The 18,629-nt window shown below is 35.0% G+C and overlaps 1 protein-coding gene across 8 annotated transcripts in view; it reads left to right on the top strand.

The window, feature by feature from the left end:
* ATRNL1 (attractin like 1) overlaps positions 1-18,629 on the top strand; it is a 570,901-nt gene that overhangs the window by 68,498 nt on the left and 483,774 nt on the right. For all 8 annotated transcript variants that reach the window (XR_013930596.1, XR_013930597.1, XR_013930598.1 and 5 more), the window contains exon 8: positions 11,114-11,369. Coding sequence is in view for 5 of the 8 variants with exons in the window: in XM_080403249.1 (XP_080259375.1) it covers positions 11,114-11,369 (256 nt within the window). In the remaining 3 variants the exon portion in view is untranslated. The remainder of the gene's footprint in view (positions 1-11,113; positions 11,370-18,629) is intronic.

Here is an 18,629-nt window from a genome sequence, read left to right on the forward strand (position 1 = left end):
TAATTTAGCCTTGTACAGACACTGGCAAACTTGTTACCCGTGACAAAGAAATATGAAATTTGTATCACAAGTTTTCAGTTGTTTGCACAAGACTTCTCCAGTGGTGAAGAACAAAAGAGATTGTATCAAGTCAGACTAGAGTGTTCATCTAGCCTGGTAACATGTCTTGAATAACGGTAACAGTGAATGCTTAGGGAAGAATATAACAAAAAATGACAAGAACATATAGAAACTTCCTCAGAATACTGTCCTAGTCTGCAGCTGAGATTTCCTAATATAGAATAGTGTTTTTGTGGAAAGATTATGAATCCATGTTTTTTATTTTTTCCAAATTTTTTGACCATATGTTTATGTTAACATTGATACCATCCTGTGCCTAGAGAATTAAAGTGTATTTTTTTAAGAAATATAGCTGTTGGGAAACTGGTACTAGTTGGTTTAATTTTGATGATTCCTACTTCTTCTTTTCCATTTATTTTCTCTGTACCACTGATGATTTTCTGTAAGTCCGTCATATCCTCTTTCTATCTTTTCTTTTTCATGCTGAACATTCCTTGCATTTTTAATAATTCTCTAGAAGGAAGCTATTTCATATCTTTGATAACTTTGTGCCATTGCCTCTACTTCTTCTAGTTCTGTTATGGCCCTTCTGAGACAGGGGGAACCACAGTCTTTAGGGTATTGGTGCCTCAGAGATCGATGTCATAGAATTAACAGTCTAATTTTTTCCTATTAATTCCTAATGGCATTTTGGCTTTTTGAAAATCTGCTGTTGGCTTTGACCTGGTATTTTCACAGAACTCTCAGTTATAACCTCAAGATCTCATTCTAGTCAATTCAAAACCCACCACTGTATGTACAGACCTAAAACTGATTTTTATGTGTATGTATCACTTCATGATTGTGTATGGAACAGTTATTTACCCTTTTATTCATCCCTGTATTGCACATTCAGTAGTATGAGAATCTTCTACAATTCTTTGCTTTTGACCGTTATCTCAGCTATTTTGAGTAGCACGGTGTTGTCAAAAAACATTGTCATTTTTCCATTCATCCCTGTGCCAGATAGTTTTTTCAGTATGTTGAACAAATCCCAACAGTAGGTCTTTGTGGAACACCACTGATGACCTCTACTAATTTAAGAACTGACCTTTTTTTTCCCCAAAAAACATTTCTTTATTGAATTATCTAGCCTTGTGTTATCTGTCTTGCTTGTCCCAAAGCATCTTAATTTATTTAAGGCATGAGGAAAGTTATCAAGGATCTTTTGGAAATTCCAGGTAACTGAGTCAACCTTTGATTCATTCAGTAAAATTCGATGACTTGCAAGATATAACTTCCCTTTTCAAAAGTTGTTACACTTTTTGTCTGTCTTAACCATGTGTTCACTTGTTTCTGTCTTTTCTGCCTGTTGCTTCTCAGACTTTTTGTACTACACAAATTTTGAAGGAGGGATTTGCACACTACAGACAGGGGTCAGCCGTTTTGTTCTTAAATTCCTTCAGAACTGATCCTGGTGACTTGTTGCTGACTGTTTTGTCAGTTTTTGGTTGGTGTTTTTTTTAAAAAAATATTTATTTATTATAACATCTGTTATTAATTTCTGCTATGGAAATACCAGTAAAGTCTGCCACAAAGAACTCGCATGAGAAAATTAACTTCATTTTATCGCTATGGCTTTACTCAGAACACTCCTTCAGACTGTCTGCTTGCACCACAAAGTATCTAGTTGGATGTATTTCTGGCACATTTGAAAAATGATGTATTAGTACCTTATATATATGAAATTTTGCAGACAGTTCATTAAATTGTTTCATGGCTTGCCTTTTGTATGTGCTGTGGGTTAATCTGCTGGGGTTTTTGAACCTTTATTTTGAAGTATACTTTTTCTTCTAACAGTCTCTATTATCCTCCTGTTAAGTTAAGCTTTATTTATTTTGTTACTTGTAATGGAGATTTTTTTTTTTTAATAGGAAGCATTCATGTGATCTGAGCAGATGTCCTTAAAATGTATTCATACTGTCATTAAAGATTTTATCCTTTTAGTTGTACCTTTTAGTTTCTTTATGATCAGGCTTCCTATTATACGGTGCTCCTTTTGAAGTTAAGCAGAATTGTAGGTGTGGGTGGATTTTTTATGATGTTTGTTTTCTTTTATTTTTTTTTCCTAGCTTCTGTTGCTTTTCCAGAGATGTTGAATCTGTGCATGGCACGGTTAATATTGTAGAGGTGTTTTTCAGTAGCAATATGAACTAGATTCTGTGCATACTCCAACATCAACTCAAAAATTGCTTTTCTTCTTCTCAGTTCCCTGAGTCATTACTAATGCATTATCTGTTCTTTGAAAGGTCAAATCTTTCTGACTGGTATCTTTGGTTATTACAGTTCTTGTAGGGTGTGTGGCCCCTTTAGTTAGGAAACATTCAAGTAATGTATCATTTAGCAGTTCAGCATAAAGGCTTAAAATATCATTTAACCTTTTTATTTGACAGTGCTAATATTTTCCTGAGATTTTTCAGACTGAAGGATAACCCCTTCAGAGATAGTTTTACCAGGAAGTATTAAATATAATAGACCTATGTTAATTCAGAGATCTTTTTGGATCTCAGAGAGGAAATGCAACTGTTGTTAATATTAATGAAAACTACAAGAGAGTGTGTAGTGCGGAAGCTGTTGCTGCTGTCAGAGGCACAAGTTGATTAGTAAATAGAATTCACTAATAATGAATAAAGCACCACTCATCAAATAATTAACTAGTATGTTACTTGTCATATTTTTTCTTATTATGTCAAATATCAATATTTACATAGGCCCAAAGAAGCTGATGATGTAAGTTGAAGAATTTTCAAGAGGAAAAAGTATGTCCTTTTGCAATATGTTCTTAAATTAACTTGTTTGGATAAAATTTGATATTTTTGCCTTTCAGATGTTCAGTCTCTTGAAAAAACAGATAAATAATTTAGTGAGAAATGTAGTAGAACATAATACCTAGAGATGGCAGCTTTGAGCTGTGTTTTGAGCAGCATACTAGTCATTGTGTAGTTTCCTTTATAGTTGAGAGAAAAAAATATCCACAGAGAAGAAATTAGATTAAGTTTTTGGCTTGAGCTCCTGAGATTTCAAAGCCTAGTGCTAGACTGGAGTGAGAGCACAGAGCTAGGATTGCCTGATTGTGGTGCAAGGTAAATTGAAGCTATATAGTTGACTCTGTGGAGAATGCAGTAAGTTACTGTGCCCATTTCCCTCGGAAAGCTTCTTTAGTTAAAATTGAAGTACTGTACTTCTTTATTTTGAAGGAAAAAAGATCAGAAGACTCCCACTGATGTATAGTTATAACAAGTGACTAAGACTTTTTATGCATTTATAGGGGAGAGTGTATAAAATTGTTCTTCCTTTTAGACCAACTAAACCATTAGATAGTACTACCTCCAGTGCCTCTTCAGACTGGTTATTGGAAAGGTGCTAACTATCTCTGCTAGCAATTGGTCCTCCTGTATCTCAGAGACTGTGTATGGTGCCTGGCATCGTGATACTGCAAAATGTCAACATATTTTGAAATAATTCCTCTAAGAAATAGGGTTATAAAGAGACTGGAGGAAATGGCTTGTGAGGTTTTTAAAGTAAGTACATACAGCTTTGCTAAACAGTGACTAGACAGGGAGTTAGACGGTAACTTGAAAAATACTGATCCCTGGAATAAAGTAGAACGGGAGCTGCATACAAGGTGTGCGTATGGTCACTGCTGGGAGTTTACTCGGTGCTGAGCTTGTGCTTGTATCGCAGAATTTGACCTTGTAATTAAACTGCTGCTAGCGGTCCCCAGACAATGGAAGAATGACTGGGCACTGAGATTTGTTTCCTTTGAGAGTGGCAATAGGAACAAGGCAAACAGGCAGTCTGATGTAGGAGTAATCATAAAGATGTGTTCCAGTATATGGACCATTTTATATGTAGTCAAATTTAATTTGACTCATTTGAGTTCATGAAAGTTACTTTAAATTTAAAGCTTTATTAAAAAAGGGCAATTGTTTTGATTCCTTTTCCAATTTAATTGGTATTGATGTTGAGTCTGTGTATCTCTTCTGGTATTTTTTATTAGTCTAATCAAAACCTAGCGTGAACAAAGCAAAAGAGTAAAAAACTTTTTCTGCTTTAGTACAAGTGAGACAAAATCTTTCAGCAATTGGTTTATTGTAGTGCTTCTAATGCCTATTTTTGTTGGCTATTTTAGTGTAATTTGGAACAGCACTGGGAATGCAAAAGTATTTTCTAACTGTTCTATTAATAATTAGCAGGTTGTACCACCAATTTGCATATTTTTTTTTATTTGTGACTTTCAATTATGTATTATGCACAACTTGCCTTATAAATATGACTTGCAGACCTCAGAAGTATATGAGAAGTAGGTAAGATGAGCTGTCATACACTTTATGCACATAGTTTAGATTAAAGTATCTTCAGAGTTCCTTTGCAATTGAGTGGACTTTACTGATGAAGAGATTGGTTCCTTTGTGTAAAAAGTGTGATATTTTTCATTCATTGTTATAACATTATATTCCAACTGGTTTGAAAGTTGAAGTCTAAGCATGATCAGCTTTTATGTCTAGCAGATATCAAAGCAGATGTTAATACTTTTCTGTCTAGTCTCCGTTACTTATTCCTTCCTTTCAATATATTGAGTCCAAATATTAAAGGTACACAAGATCAGAGTGACATCTCTGCTAAAACTCCAGCTTACACCTTCAGCACTTTTAAAGCTCTGTCCATTCCATGCAGTTTTATTTGCATCGTTTTCTTCAGCCTAGTTTTCTGTTAAATCTAAGAACGTTCATGCAAACAAGTAATTTCCTTTTTTTTTTTTTTTTTTTTTTTTTTTTGCTAAAAACCACGCTCACTATCTTATTTTCCTGTCCTATGTTTTGAATGCCTCTGTAGTCCAGGGGAAAAAAAATGGCTTTTAAGATATATAATAACTGACTTAATTGAAACCTTCCATGGATTAATACTTTCATAGCTAGCAACAGTGCGGAAAACTGGAAATAATGAAGAAATAAAGTGACAGCACTCTTGATTAGGTTAAAATCCTGACATACAAATTGCTGCAGTATGTACTGTTTTAAACTCAAAATTTGGTCCTGCTGGGAAGCTTAGGTTGTAATATACTCCTCATATAACTTAGCCGGTTCTCATTCAGGTACTTATTCAATGATAATATAGCTCCTCAATAAGAATAATAAAGCAGGCTGCAGGAGGAAGAGTTAGGTGAAGACTGCTTTCCAGTCTGTCAGTCCTGAGCTAATGGGAGGGTTATTGGATCAAGTAAAGATGTTGATTATTCTTTTTTTTTTTCTTTTTGTTCTTTTGATATAACACATACAAGAACATTCTTGATGTTGTTACCATATTAAAGAAGGTAATGAGCTGAGGGGAAATGCAGATGAGGGATTTGACCATTCTAAACCAGGTGGATGTATTGAATGCAGAAAACAAGCTTGTGATGGGTGAGGTATTGCCAGATTACTTTGAGTCTTACATTTTGCTTGAAAAAAAAAAATCCAGAAATTTCTTAATGATGTATAGATTTGACTAAACTTCTGGAAATTTCAAGTAACTATAGAGAACAAAATTCTGTTCAAATTTTGAGTCCTGTTAGTTTATATCAAGTTAATTTTTATACTAATGCATGGGTACAGTCTATGGGAGGAAAACAGGTTGATAGTCTTGTGTCAAGAAAATGGAGAATGACTGTTCTTAATGTGGTTTGTGAATGGCATTTCTTTGGCCAAATTTTCGGTAACAGTCTAGATTTATATAAGAACTAAGGCAAAATCCTCCTTTCTGAGTGATAAATGTCTCTGTGTAGCCATGATACAGTTAAGAAATAGAAAATGAAAGTTATGTAGTTATTTGTCGTTGTTTAACCCCAGCTGGTCTTTAAGCACCACGCAGCCGCTCGCTCAGTCCCTCTCACCCAGTGGGATGGGGAGGAGAGCTGCAAAGGAGTGTAAAACTCGAGGGTTGAGATAAGAACAATTTGACAATTGTTATTTATTCATTACGTTATTATTCATTATTATTTAATAATGAAATAGAATAAAAATGAAAGAACAATAAGAACAATGATAACAATAACAGTTACAATGACAAAGGGAAGGGGAAGAATAAAATCCAGAGGAAAAGGAAGAAAGGAGCACGCGGTGCACGGTGCAGCTGCTCACCGCCTGCCGACCGATGCCCAGCCAGCCCCTGAGCAATGATCCGCCCGCCCTGGCCAGCCCCCGGGTGTATATGCCAGGCATGATCCCCATGGTATGGATTGCCTCTGGCTAGGCCGGGTCGGCTGGCCTGGCTGCACCCCCTCCCAGTTCCTGGTGCCCCTCCAGCCGTCTTGCTAGTTGAGGCCCGAGGAACTGAAAAGTCTCACATCAAAGCGCAACCACAGCGCTGCACTAGCTCCTAAGAAGATAATTAAGTCCATCCCAGTTGAAACCAGGACATTCTTTTAACATGATTAATTTACTTCAAACTAATTAGAAATGGATTATAAATCACCCCCTTATTGCATTTCCTTTACACTTTTTTTTTTTGTGTGTGTGGGTAACTACCAGGAAAGTCTTTTGGAACGCAGGCAGGATTTGCATAAATGTAGCATTCCCAGGTACAGTCAGAGCAGTTGATGAGTACTGTTCTTTTAGAAAAAAGGAAAAATTGCAAAATCTAAAGAATAAAAACATTTGTTTTGGAAAAATCTTGTCTTACTGCATTCATATGAAATACAGAATCAATATTAACACTGAGATATGGTGTAGGGAAGAAAGCCTGTCAAGGGAACTAATGATTTTGGCCCTCTGTTCAGGATTCAGGGTGAAGAAGTTACTCTGGTCTGCTGTGTAGTCTTTTGACTGGGACTTATCAGATGAGTGGGGGCTCTTACCTGCTCTTTTGGTGATCTTCTTGAGTAACTTCCTGGGTCTGTTTCAGTTTTTTTTTTCTCACTGTAAAATGCTCTTCTGTGAAGGGATTTGAAGTCTTGTTAAAATTATGCAAAAGCTAGGTGATACTGTTGGGGCATGATTTTTCAGGAATTACCAAGTACACAGCCTTGGAAGTCAGGAACGTGAGACAGCTGAAGTAAAGCGTACTGGATTACCAGTCAGTTTCACAATTTATAATCTTTTACCTGTATTAAAATAAGTATTCACTTACCTATTTTGTGGAAATTCTGTGGGTTGGTTTGTCTGTTTTTATGAAACTTTGAATGCACAAATCACAAAGTTATGATTACTCACTTGAAGGAGGATTTATTTTTGGATTTGGAGCCTTTATTAAATTACAGGAATTAGTGCTTTCATGTAGATGCTGACTTTGTTATTGTAACTAAGGATAAATGCACATTGAATGATTTTATTCTCTTTTGGGCTTCTAAAAGAATGTTGTGCTCAAATTATAAAGTTCAGACTGCTAAGCTGATTGACATTTGTTCACCAGAACTCTCAAGTTTTCTTATTTTCTTCTGTCATCTATTTAGTCATGCAAAGTAAGTAACTTTCCAAAGTTTCTGGTTTTGGTTGGTTGGTTTTTTTTTTTTTTTTTTTTTTTGGTTGGTTTGTTTTTTTCTTTTTTTTCTTAAAAAAAAATATACTTTCTTAAAGAAAAGCATTTTTAATTTTACAATCTGGATATTGTTCATGATCATCCAATAGATTATTTTTGTTATTGTTTGTAATCGAAAATTAAATAAGGAATAGGCTCTCCAGAGGTATGCCTGTATTAAAAATCTGTTTTCACAGACTCACAAAGAATAGTTGAGTTTGGAAAGGGCCTCTGGAGGTCATCTTGACCAGCCTTTCTGCTCAAAGCAGGGTCAACTACAGCAGGTTCCTCCAGACGTCATCCAGCTGGGTTTTGCATATCTCCAAGGATATTCAATTCCATGTCTCTGAGCAATCTGTTCCAGTCTTTGACCATCCTCACTGTAAAAATTTTTCTTCTTACATTGGGGTTGGATTTCTTGTAATCCAACTTGTGCCCATCCCCTCTGGTTCTGTTCCCTGGATAACACTGTAAAGTCTGGCTCCCTCCTTTTTGCTCTGTCCCACCAGGCATTTAGTTTTAGTTGAATTATTCAGTTATTTAAGATACACGTACTCCAAAGTTGATGATTATATCAATAAGGTGAAGAAATTAAGGGGAATTTTTTTGCCTTAAATTGTCTTAATTTCTCCAACAGGCTTTCCAAATTGTGGAATTTACTTTTTCTCCTGTATTTGAGTTATTCTCTTGTTACTATTTTGCCTAGTTGCAACAGGTGTGTGTATCATTACTCTGTAAGAGAAACAGATCAAACTAATGCTTTCTTTTTCTCTTGAGAAAAGTGATTTAATTGTTTTGTTCAAATCCTGGCTTTGGTCTTGTGATTAGTGCCACCTTCTGTCAACCTCTCTGCTCAATATGCACAGTCAACTATTCAGAGACCCATATACCTTTTGTCATTTTTCCTTCTCGTTATGGTTCATCAAGAATTTCTACTGAAATAGTTTTCTCAAGGAAAAAAGCTGATTTGAGAAAATTGAAACATCTCTTGGGAAGCTTTGGTTCCATTGAAACTAACAGGAGCCATAGTGGCTGTTTTGTTGCCTTGCTCCTGAACACATGCTAAGAAATGATGTGATCCGTAGGTGGGAATGTCACAAATGAGCGAGCTGCCTACATGCTTGGTTTACAGCAAGATATTTCTCATTTTTGCTGGAATTTCCTACTGAGCAGGAACTCTGAATTACAAGTTCAATATACAGTGTAGTAACTATAGTTAGTTTTAAAGTGTTTTCCAGCAGCGCTACGAGCTTCTTAATCTCAGAAATAGCCCTGGGTGAAGCTTAGTTAGATCTGCTTTTGGCATTGATAAAGCAGTTGTCATGACCTTCTTGTCTTTTTCTCAGTGACTAGTCTTGTGTACAGGATCTGCTGTGTCGTTTATAAAGATTGCAGAAGTGTTCTTTTATCTGAACTTTGAATCATTTAAGCAGAACTGTGAGGAGGACTTTCTTACTGTCAGCTGTCTGAGGAATCGTTTCAAAGTTCATGCAGCTCTTTAGGTGACCTTTTTTTGTGTAGTGTCTTTCCTCAGTGTCAGAAATCTTTTTTTCAAACACTGTTATACATCGCCTGCAACTCCCTAATTAGCTCTTTTCTGCTGTAGTTTATCAGCATTTAAGAACAAATAAAGAAATAATTAGTCTACTATGTTATAGCAATGCTGATTTGCCTTTTAAGATCTATGTGGCAGTGTAATGTATGAGTCATATAGGATATTTTTAAGAAGAGTATTTGTTCAAGCCATTCCCTTGGATCAGTGCACAGCCTCCTTACAGCTTTTGTGGGTCTTCACCAAGCTCTTTGAAATGTTACTTCATCTCATAGGAAATGAATGGCTTCAGATGTATATATCTAATACCGCTACAAAATCTTACCAATGAATGTTTTTCTTTTGTTCAAACATCAGCAGTCCGATCTAACTGATAACACAAAGTATCCCTGCATAGGAATGATTTAAATTTCAAATCAAGAAATGTTTACCTGCCTCAAATGAAAAAATAGTTGAAAGTCTTCTAAAAATTTCAGGTGTACTCTTAAACACAGGTCAGAGAGTTTGGTCAGTCATTTACTGACTGATCTCTCTGAATAATAAGAAAATATTTTATGTAGCCCTGGACTCTGTTGTTTACCATCAACTGTAGGTATATAGACAGCATTCCAACGCTCTCAAGCCTTTGTTTTGCTGAGCTAAATAGACTGTCATTCTACTAATCATCTGCATTTTACATGCTGGCCAGTTTGAGTTAATCTTTCTTGACATGTATGATGATAGTAGCATGTATTTTACATTTCTATTTAGATCCCATCAGCTTCTTGTACAAAAAGTCTGAAATTTCTGCTTGGTGATCTAAACTTCCTACATTACGTAGTTTCCTTATCTTCTAGTCTCTCTTTCTGAGGCTTTGTATTCCATGCCAAGCAAAATTGCCAAATGTGCTAAGCCTGCAGCTTCTCCCCATGGTGGTTTTTGTTTTGTTTTGTTTTTTTGAACAAGGTAAGATTATATTTAAGGTAAACCCTAGAACATTATATTGCAACATTCAGAAGACAACTGCCAGCTGTGCAAACAAGGTGCAGATGGGATGCAGATGTTACGTGGTTCTGGTATGTCCTTATCAAAGACTGAGTATCATCCACAGAACCAGAGGCAGTTTGTTCTACCCAGGATAAACTGTCCTTGAGCCACTCTGTGAAGCCCACAAACTGCAATTTGTTCTGTGACTTTGTATGCCTTGGTTTGCAACTCTAGATGAAGTCGGAAATTCAGTAGGATTTATTTTCACTCAATATTGAAGTAAATAATTCATTACTTATCAAAACAGATGACGTTTCTGTTTGAGGTATGTGGTTCGTGAAGACTGGAAAATCTGTTTTGCATCCCTTTAAAGCAATTCAAAGTACTCCCTATGGCATTGGGCTTTGGCAGATGGGCCCAAGAGGATGCTATACACTCATTGTCCCTTTACTTTGGGCTCTGATGACTGTGAATTTTCTCGGGGCTTAAGTTACTTTGCTAGAATATGCACTTTTGTGACATGCTGAATGAAATCCCTGTCGACAGAGTGTGTGGAAAATCACGTTTTAGGTCTGTGATTTTTTTCCTTAAGAAAACAATATAATATCCTTTCTGTTTAGTGCAGGGCTTTTTTGCGGTTGTAGTTTTTTTTTTGTTTTTTGTTTTTTGTTTTTTTAATAGAATGCTGCAATATGAATTAGAAGAGCTATATAATTAAAGTTTTTCTGCTTGAAGTAATCTGGTTGAGATTCATTTTGGTGTCATTTTCATAGCTGGGTTTATTTTTCAGAGAAACAGTCTCCTTATCATTGTTGGTTTAGTTTAAATGTCATTGTCTGGGATTAGTGTCTGATACTGAGCTGGTAATGTAAGATTAAATGTGAAGATTTAAATCAGATTTTCAGTTATGAAATATTACACAGCATAGAATTACGCAGTTCAGATGTTATCCTGCTGTAATCCATTATTTGCTTTCTCTTCTCTCCCTTCCGATTTTTACAGGAAGACATTTACATGTATGGAGGCAAAATTGAAACCAATAATGGCAATGTTACTGATGAGCTGTGGATTTTCAACATTCACAGCCAAACGTGGAGCACCAGAACTCCAGCAGTACTTGTACATGGCCAGCAGTACGCTGTGGAAGGTCATTCAGCACACATAGTAGAGCTGGACAGCAGAGATGTGGTTATGATTATAATTTTTGGATATTCTGCCATATACGGTTACACGAGCATTGTGCAAGAATACTACATCAGTAAGTTGCTTTCAAGTAATTTTTATCATGTAGTGATAAAAAAAATTCCTTTTTAAAAAAGTGAAAATCACTCCTGTTTTCAGAAAGAAAAAATGTATTTTTCAAAACAAATAAAACCTCATCTTTTTTTACTTCAAATTATTCAAATAGATCAGATTTCTTGTTAAGCAGTAGCACTTCATACACGTTTGGAGTATAATGGCTTTGGCCATGTGCTATTTTGTACATGACTGTGATACTCTAAGGGGGATGAAAGTTGAAACCAGAAAGTCCACGCAGCAGTTATTGTCAATAAACTTGCTTTTTTATCACAGAAGAGACAAAAGTAAAAAAGAATAAGCAAAGCAAAAATAGAAAGGGCAAAACACAACACAATGAACAGTGCTTACTACGATAATTTAGTTATTTTGAAGGCTCTTTAATGTTGCTGTAATACTTTCATTCTGATTTTCAAAATGTAATAACTTAGTTCATCATTATATATAAGATTCTCTCTAAAATGTATATGTATTACTAGAAGAAATAGGAGAAAATGAATGCTAATTTTTGTAAACAACCTGCCATGTCTGCCTGAGATTCCCTTTGTGAACTGCAAGCTTTTCCTAAGGGTGATTTGATTTTAAACGCTAGATTTTTTCTAAAATTTAAATTTAAAAACTAAAATTAAGTAAACCAAGAGGAACTTTTTGATCTTATACATGGTACATCTAAGATATTATTTTAATAGAATAAACATGAAAATCTACACCTTCTAGTATATTTTTAGGAATTTTAATATGCCCATTAATTCAAATTATAATCTTTTTCTGATTTCTTGTTTTCTATAATTTTGATCTTAGTTCCTCAGTTATTTAAGCAATCAAAGAGTGTATAATCCAAAATTTCAAAGTAATATTTATACATTAAGGTGTAATACATTTTTTTTAATTGTTCCATTTAACTTTTTTGCATGTCTGTGTTTGTATATAAGCACTGTTTAAGCAGATTTATGGGCTAGGGAAATCCCTTCAAAACTCAGGGGGTTCTTATGCTTGCTGACATTATCTGTGATGGTAGTGTTGAAATTTTATAACAGTGTTGAAAAAGGATAAAAGAGAATGGGAACAGGAAGAGTAGCATCATGATGTGCATTACCCACACTGAAAAATTTGATTGAACTGCATAAAACTGCTATAAACTCTGGTCTTGGAATGATATTTCTAAATAATATTGTAAAAATTGTTGAGAATTAAAGGCCAGTTTTTTTTGGGGAAAAAAAAAAAAAAAAAGTTGGGTCTTTTTAATCTACCAGAGAAATATTTTTTTCTTGAAGATGAAAATGTGTTCTAGTTTTCTGCATTCTGGTTCACTGTAATGTCTGTTGGAACTTTGAATTATTTGCTTCTGTTCAGGCTGCTTACTTAGTCTGGAGTACCAATATTATTCTCACCTGTTATTGTGGGTAGTGTAATTATGAAGAGGGGTACATGATTCACTTTGTGGTGTAAAATTATCTGTCTGGCAGATTTTATTGCTGGCCTTATGGTTGAAATGTATAACTTCTATTTTATTTTTTTAATTTTAAAGCTAGGTTTGTGGAGGATTAATAAAACAGACTAAGCTTATACAAAACAAGCAAACCAAGAGAAAACCCCAAACCTTTCATACCGTGGTGATAAGCTTTGAGTTGGAGAAAGCACTTATTTCTCTGGCAGTTATTATGGGTCTGAATTATTGCTGAGTTTTTATTGTTGAGTCTTTTCTAAGACAAGAATTTTATCACATACTAATGAGAAATTTAGTTTGTTAGAGAAATTATCCTTCATTTGCATCAAACATAAACTTGGAACAGTATAGGGTATTACTGTGGAAACCTGCTGATTTCAGTCGGTCTGCTCCTGCGATGCAGGATTATTGGCACATGCGATACTTTGCAGAGCATGGTCTATATGCTGTAACGGAACCATTTCTACCACGGATAATTCTCATCTTTCATTTTACCTCATTGCATCTCCCTCCTTCCCCTTCCCTCTAAGTTAAGTGAATTTTGTGGCAAATTTTCCTGAATTCTGTTTCAGCTGTGGCATTTATCTGCAGTTTTGCAGTTGTAGGATCATTTTTAACCAGAAAATTCCAGGTGGTGGTTTAAAATAAGAATGACTAGTTTTTGGGGAACTTTAGCAGCTCGGAATCCATACTTAAAAGACATAGGAAGTGATAGAAGTATTGCTGTGAACCTGCTTGAATCGGAAAGAAAAATTGATATAAAAAAGGGCTTCTGACATTATGGAAAGAAAAATTAGTGTCCAATTTTCTCTCTCTCTCTGCTTGATTTCAAAATATACATTACCTTAACATTTCAAATTGTACTGCTTTAGTATTTCTAAACGTTATTGGCCGTGGCTTGTAGTCCTAATGAAGGCTATTTTTCAAGCATTTACCAGATGCCTACTGAAAGAAAGAAGCATAGAAAAAGGCAAATTACCCTTTGGTTAAGTGAACTGAAGCCCCTAGTGATTCAGTCCTGTTAGTGAACTTTGAACCTGTTACATGCAATTCTGGTGCTAAAGCCTTCTTTAGTTACTCTGACCCTGATTTCCATGGGATCTGGGTCAAGAAACATCTGAAGAAGTTTTAATTATTTGTGCATCCCCTAGCTTTTCACATAGATAGGTAGTTCTTATTAACACAACGTGAATCAAATGTATGCATGGTCTGAAAATTTCTAAGACGTTGTCTGATTATTGAAAAGAAAAATTTCTATGAAAGTCCAATAAATTATGGAAAAAATTGACATGATTTGCAGACAGGTTTTCACCATGCAGAAGCATAGAAACTCATTTCTAGTCCAAAGGGATGGTGGTTGTTGCAGGAACAAAAGAGATTCCTGTTGTCCTTTCTTGCTATACCTAGACTTACGACTTTTGAGGAACAAATAAATTCTGGTATGGGAATAATGTGAATTATTTTACTAACTTGAACCATAAAGCTTTTCTGGGTTACTCCCCAGAGAAATTTATATCCCTTTAGGTTAGCAATACCTCATAAACCTTCTAAGAATCTCAGTGTGAGTCTCAAGGTGAATATAATAATGGTGGTTTAACTGGAGCTTTTATAAACTTCTGAATAAGTCTTCTGTGATTTTATTTTATTTTTTTAGATGATAAAGATTTGTTTGGATTAGAATCATATCACTTTGGTTTTTAGACTGATTTTTTTGTGACTTCAGAAATAGATTATAGGTTGCTTTTGATTTATTTATTTTTTTTTTTTAAATAGTGTTAAAAGAAATGGCCCTGTGATGTAACATGCATTTCATGGTGGTTCCCCCCCCCCCATATTACTGTAAGCTTCATGGTTGCTTAAAAAATTTTCAAGTTTGTCACTGCAATGAAAAGAAGGTGGCACACTGAGGTGCTGCTTCGACATTTTGTTCTTTTTACCTAATCTTTTAAAGGTTGTGTTATGGTAAGAGCAGATTAGGCCAATGCATCTACCTTTCCTTGGATTTTTTTTTAGTGGCTTTATTATTGCATATTATATATTTTTTTTAAATGTCATCTTAGAAACAACTTTGTCTCAAAATCCTGTTTTAATTATTCTACTTTGAATCATAAAGTGATTATTGCTGAAATTTGCAATTTTTCTTGATTTGACCATCCTAATCAGTTTTTTGCAAAGAAACAAATTGGAAAAAAAAAAACAAACCAAAACCCAAAAACGTTTTGTTTCTTATTTCATTTGCTTTGCATTCTTTGATGCTGGAATGCTGTTACATCTTTTGCTTCTGTGAGCAAAAGGCTGGAATTTATCAACCTGGTCGACAAATTAAGTGCTTTTAAAATGTAAATACCATATTTTGTAATTCCTTTCAGAAATACATGAGGATTAATCTTAAACAGTTTGAGTTTTCTTCACAGTGTCATTGGAAAATTGGTTATAATTTTAGTGACTAGGTATCCTCTAATTCGTAGCCTACCTTTAGCAATGACCTGTTTCTCTTCGCTTGTTTTCTGGGTGATACATTGTGTAATGAAAGCAGCTTGGCTCCTTTCCTGGAATTCTCTTTAAATTATATTCATAGATACCAATCCTCCCTTTTGCAAGACTAATTAGGGCAACCTCACCTATTCTGCTTTCATTCTAATAGTTCATCTCTATACCTTTTCCACCCGGAGTTCATATCTCTTGAACATGGATGATTAGAAAAGCCTTTGACATATTCTAGGTGAGATTTCAGTAGTGCCTGGCTGAATAACCTTAATCCTACTTTATCTGGAATACCTCACTTGATATGTAGTAAAATGACACTTGTACTACATCCATGAGAATGTCATTGATAGCTCACAGACTTTCTCTGATGAAGCAGTGCTCCTACCCGTTCTCCTCAGTCACTATGAACTGATGAGCTTCCATTTTGATAGAAATTCATGTTGCTCATCCCATTGCACAATCTGTTTAAGTTTTTGTTGAATTTTGATCCATTTTTTAGGTAAATGTGATGTAAATGGTTTGGTACATTTATAATGCCCAGTGAAACAGTTTCCCATTACTTCAACATTTTTTATTTGTGCTTTTTTTTTTTTTTTTTTTTTTTTAAAAGCCCCTTTGTTCTATACCTTTGCATATTACTGAGGATCTTGTCTCTCCTCCCTCTGGTCTTTAATGTCAGCGTTATGGCTGCTGTTCTTGGTAATCTAACCAGCTTTGTTTAAAATGCTTGCTGCTGGACCTGCAGTTTCACTTGCTGTGTCTGTCAGAATTTTGGAATAGATTCATACCTCCACCTTCAGTACATTCAATTAATGACTTTAGCTTCTATCTCAGCTGTAATTTCTTTTTCTGTTTACATGTTTTTGTAGATGCCTTTTTTTTTTTTTTTTTCTCTCTTCCTTCATCAGTCTCCTGGAAATGGTTGTGGTAAGGCTGGACATGAAGTGGGTGATTCTGTTTGACAAAGTGACCAGAATATTGTAACCTGTAACTGTGTCCATTGGTTTAGTAGCTGGCAGATTTAATTATCTGAAGTTATCTTACTGACTTGCCTAAGCATTTCAAGAGAAACTTCATGGTAGATTCTCTGGGAAATTGCCTAGACATTGATGAAAAATGTCAAACTACAAATGAAAAGAAGCCCCTATTACTGGCATGATTTTCTTTTTTTTGGTGATTTTTTTTCTCAAAATCCATTTGAGCTTTTTTTTTTTTTTTTACACTATTAAACTTTCAAGTTGAAATCTGGAAACAAAAAAAACCCAACCAACTATTTTCTTATGTCTGCTTGTTTATTCATAGAGCTTTTCCTGTATTTGGCTTTTTAAGCTGTTCAGGATGCAGAGTTTCACGTGACTGGTTTGGTCAATCGAGTCCTTCATCTGATCTAATGATGGAAAGAGTGGGATCTTGGAGTATGAGAAGAGTTATGTAAATGCCTTCAATAAAAATTAGATTTCTGTTTAAAAAGATAAATGAAGATCCGTATCAGTGAGTTGTTAAAAAAAAAAAAGGCAAATCATATGCATAGTAATGTCTTTAAATTCAGACAAGTGTATTTTTGTGTGATTGATGCAATATTCAAGATGCTGAAAAAGTGTGAAACATCAAAACTGCATATACACGTTTTGGTATTCAATATTCATACACATTTCGGTATTCAAAATTCAGGCAGCTCAACTGAATTTTAGAATGGGAAGTAGAGAAACTGTAATACTGCTTTTGACTTTTATTTCGTAAAGATGTTGCTGGACATCATTTCTCAAATTTAGGTCATTATTCGTAGCACATGGTTTTTATTATGCAGGAAGGATCAGCTATTCATAGTTCTGTGCAAGTCATGTAAAGCTATGCAGTATGCCATTTTACCATGACAGTGTTCTAAATGCTGCATAAACCAGATATAAATGCAAAACATTTTATTATGCATATGAGCAACACCATTGTGTAAATTTATGTGCAGAAATAGTATTTTTTCCCTGAAAAGCATATATGCCAGTCTTTAGGACTGATCAATATTTAAATGAAAAAATGAAGATGGTGTCGATGATAGAAAGGTGTATCTGCAGGTTGACTCCTCACCAACCTTATTACATAAATTGTATCAGGTAAATCTATTTGTTGGCAAGGTAATACGTATGTAAAATACAGTATTATTGGTACAAATCTGATCTTTATGTACAGAGTTGTAGTTCTTAATAGCTTGATAATATTCAACAGAGAGATTGGAATAAAATACTAGTTACATTACACTTCATATAAATAACGTAAATATACTGTGTCAGATATAAATAGTGTATTACACAAACATCAGCATTCGTACACATATACAATCAGCACAGGTCTTCCAGTTTAATCTATACTTTATAACTTGCTATAAGCACTTGTTACTGAAAAAAATGTAAGTTGCTTATAGAGGTAGTGCCTGGAAAGCATTTAATGAAAGTCGAATAGCAGCAGTAATAACTGAAAGTCAAGAGTCTCTTCAATGAACAGAAGAATCTGGAGGGAAAAGAGGTAATCTCAAACTACCTACATAATGTCAGCTAAAAATTGAAATAGAATTTAAACTAACTTTCAGATGAAGCAAGGTATATGGTGTTGTGTGCTGGCCTTGGATAAGTAACTCGATAATGGCAGCCTCTTTAGGTTGAGAATCAGGAGACTGCTGCACTTTGGAAGTCCATGTCCACCCTTTCTATTCATCTGACATAATCTTCAAGAGGCTGTAAGTGAATTATTTCTTCCATTTCACACCCGTAGAACTGGCTGCATAATCATCCCAGGCTCTTTTGAATAGGCTGGTTTCTACAGGAAATACCTCTGGATGGTTCTTTTTGTGACTTATGTCATCAGCTGGGAAGATGGGGGGGGGGGGGGCGGGGGGTGAAAAATAGATGTTCAGGGCCACAGGGAACAAGAAGTCCTTTAACCTCTCTGCCTTTTTTTATTGCTATGGTAAAGTATTTTCCAGTTGTGTTTTATTCTTCAGCTATTGTGAATGGTTTTATTTGGTGTCTCTCTGCAATTATTGATGTGATGTAAAATGTGGATTTAAATGCTAGTTTAATGAGCTGCTATCAAATGATCCTTCTGTGAGTTTTCAGCAACTGAGTAGGTATATTTGCAGTTAAATAAGTAAGAAACAGTACTTGGAAACTGATTTTAGCTCAATAATTTTACAGTTCAGTAGCAAAGCATTTGTCTGTATCCCTGTGTACCTTGAGCTACCTTACGTTACATGCTTCTCGAAAATCTCAGCGCTTCAGTTTCTGCTAGGCTTCTCCA

This window comes from Falco punctatus (assembly GCF_963210335.1).
Source record: "Falco punctatus genome assembly, chromosome: 9".
NCBI lineage: Eukaryota > Metazoa > Chordata > Aves > Falconiformes > Falconidae > Falco > Falco punctatus.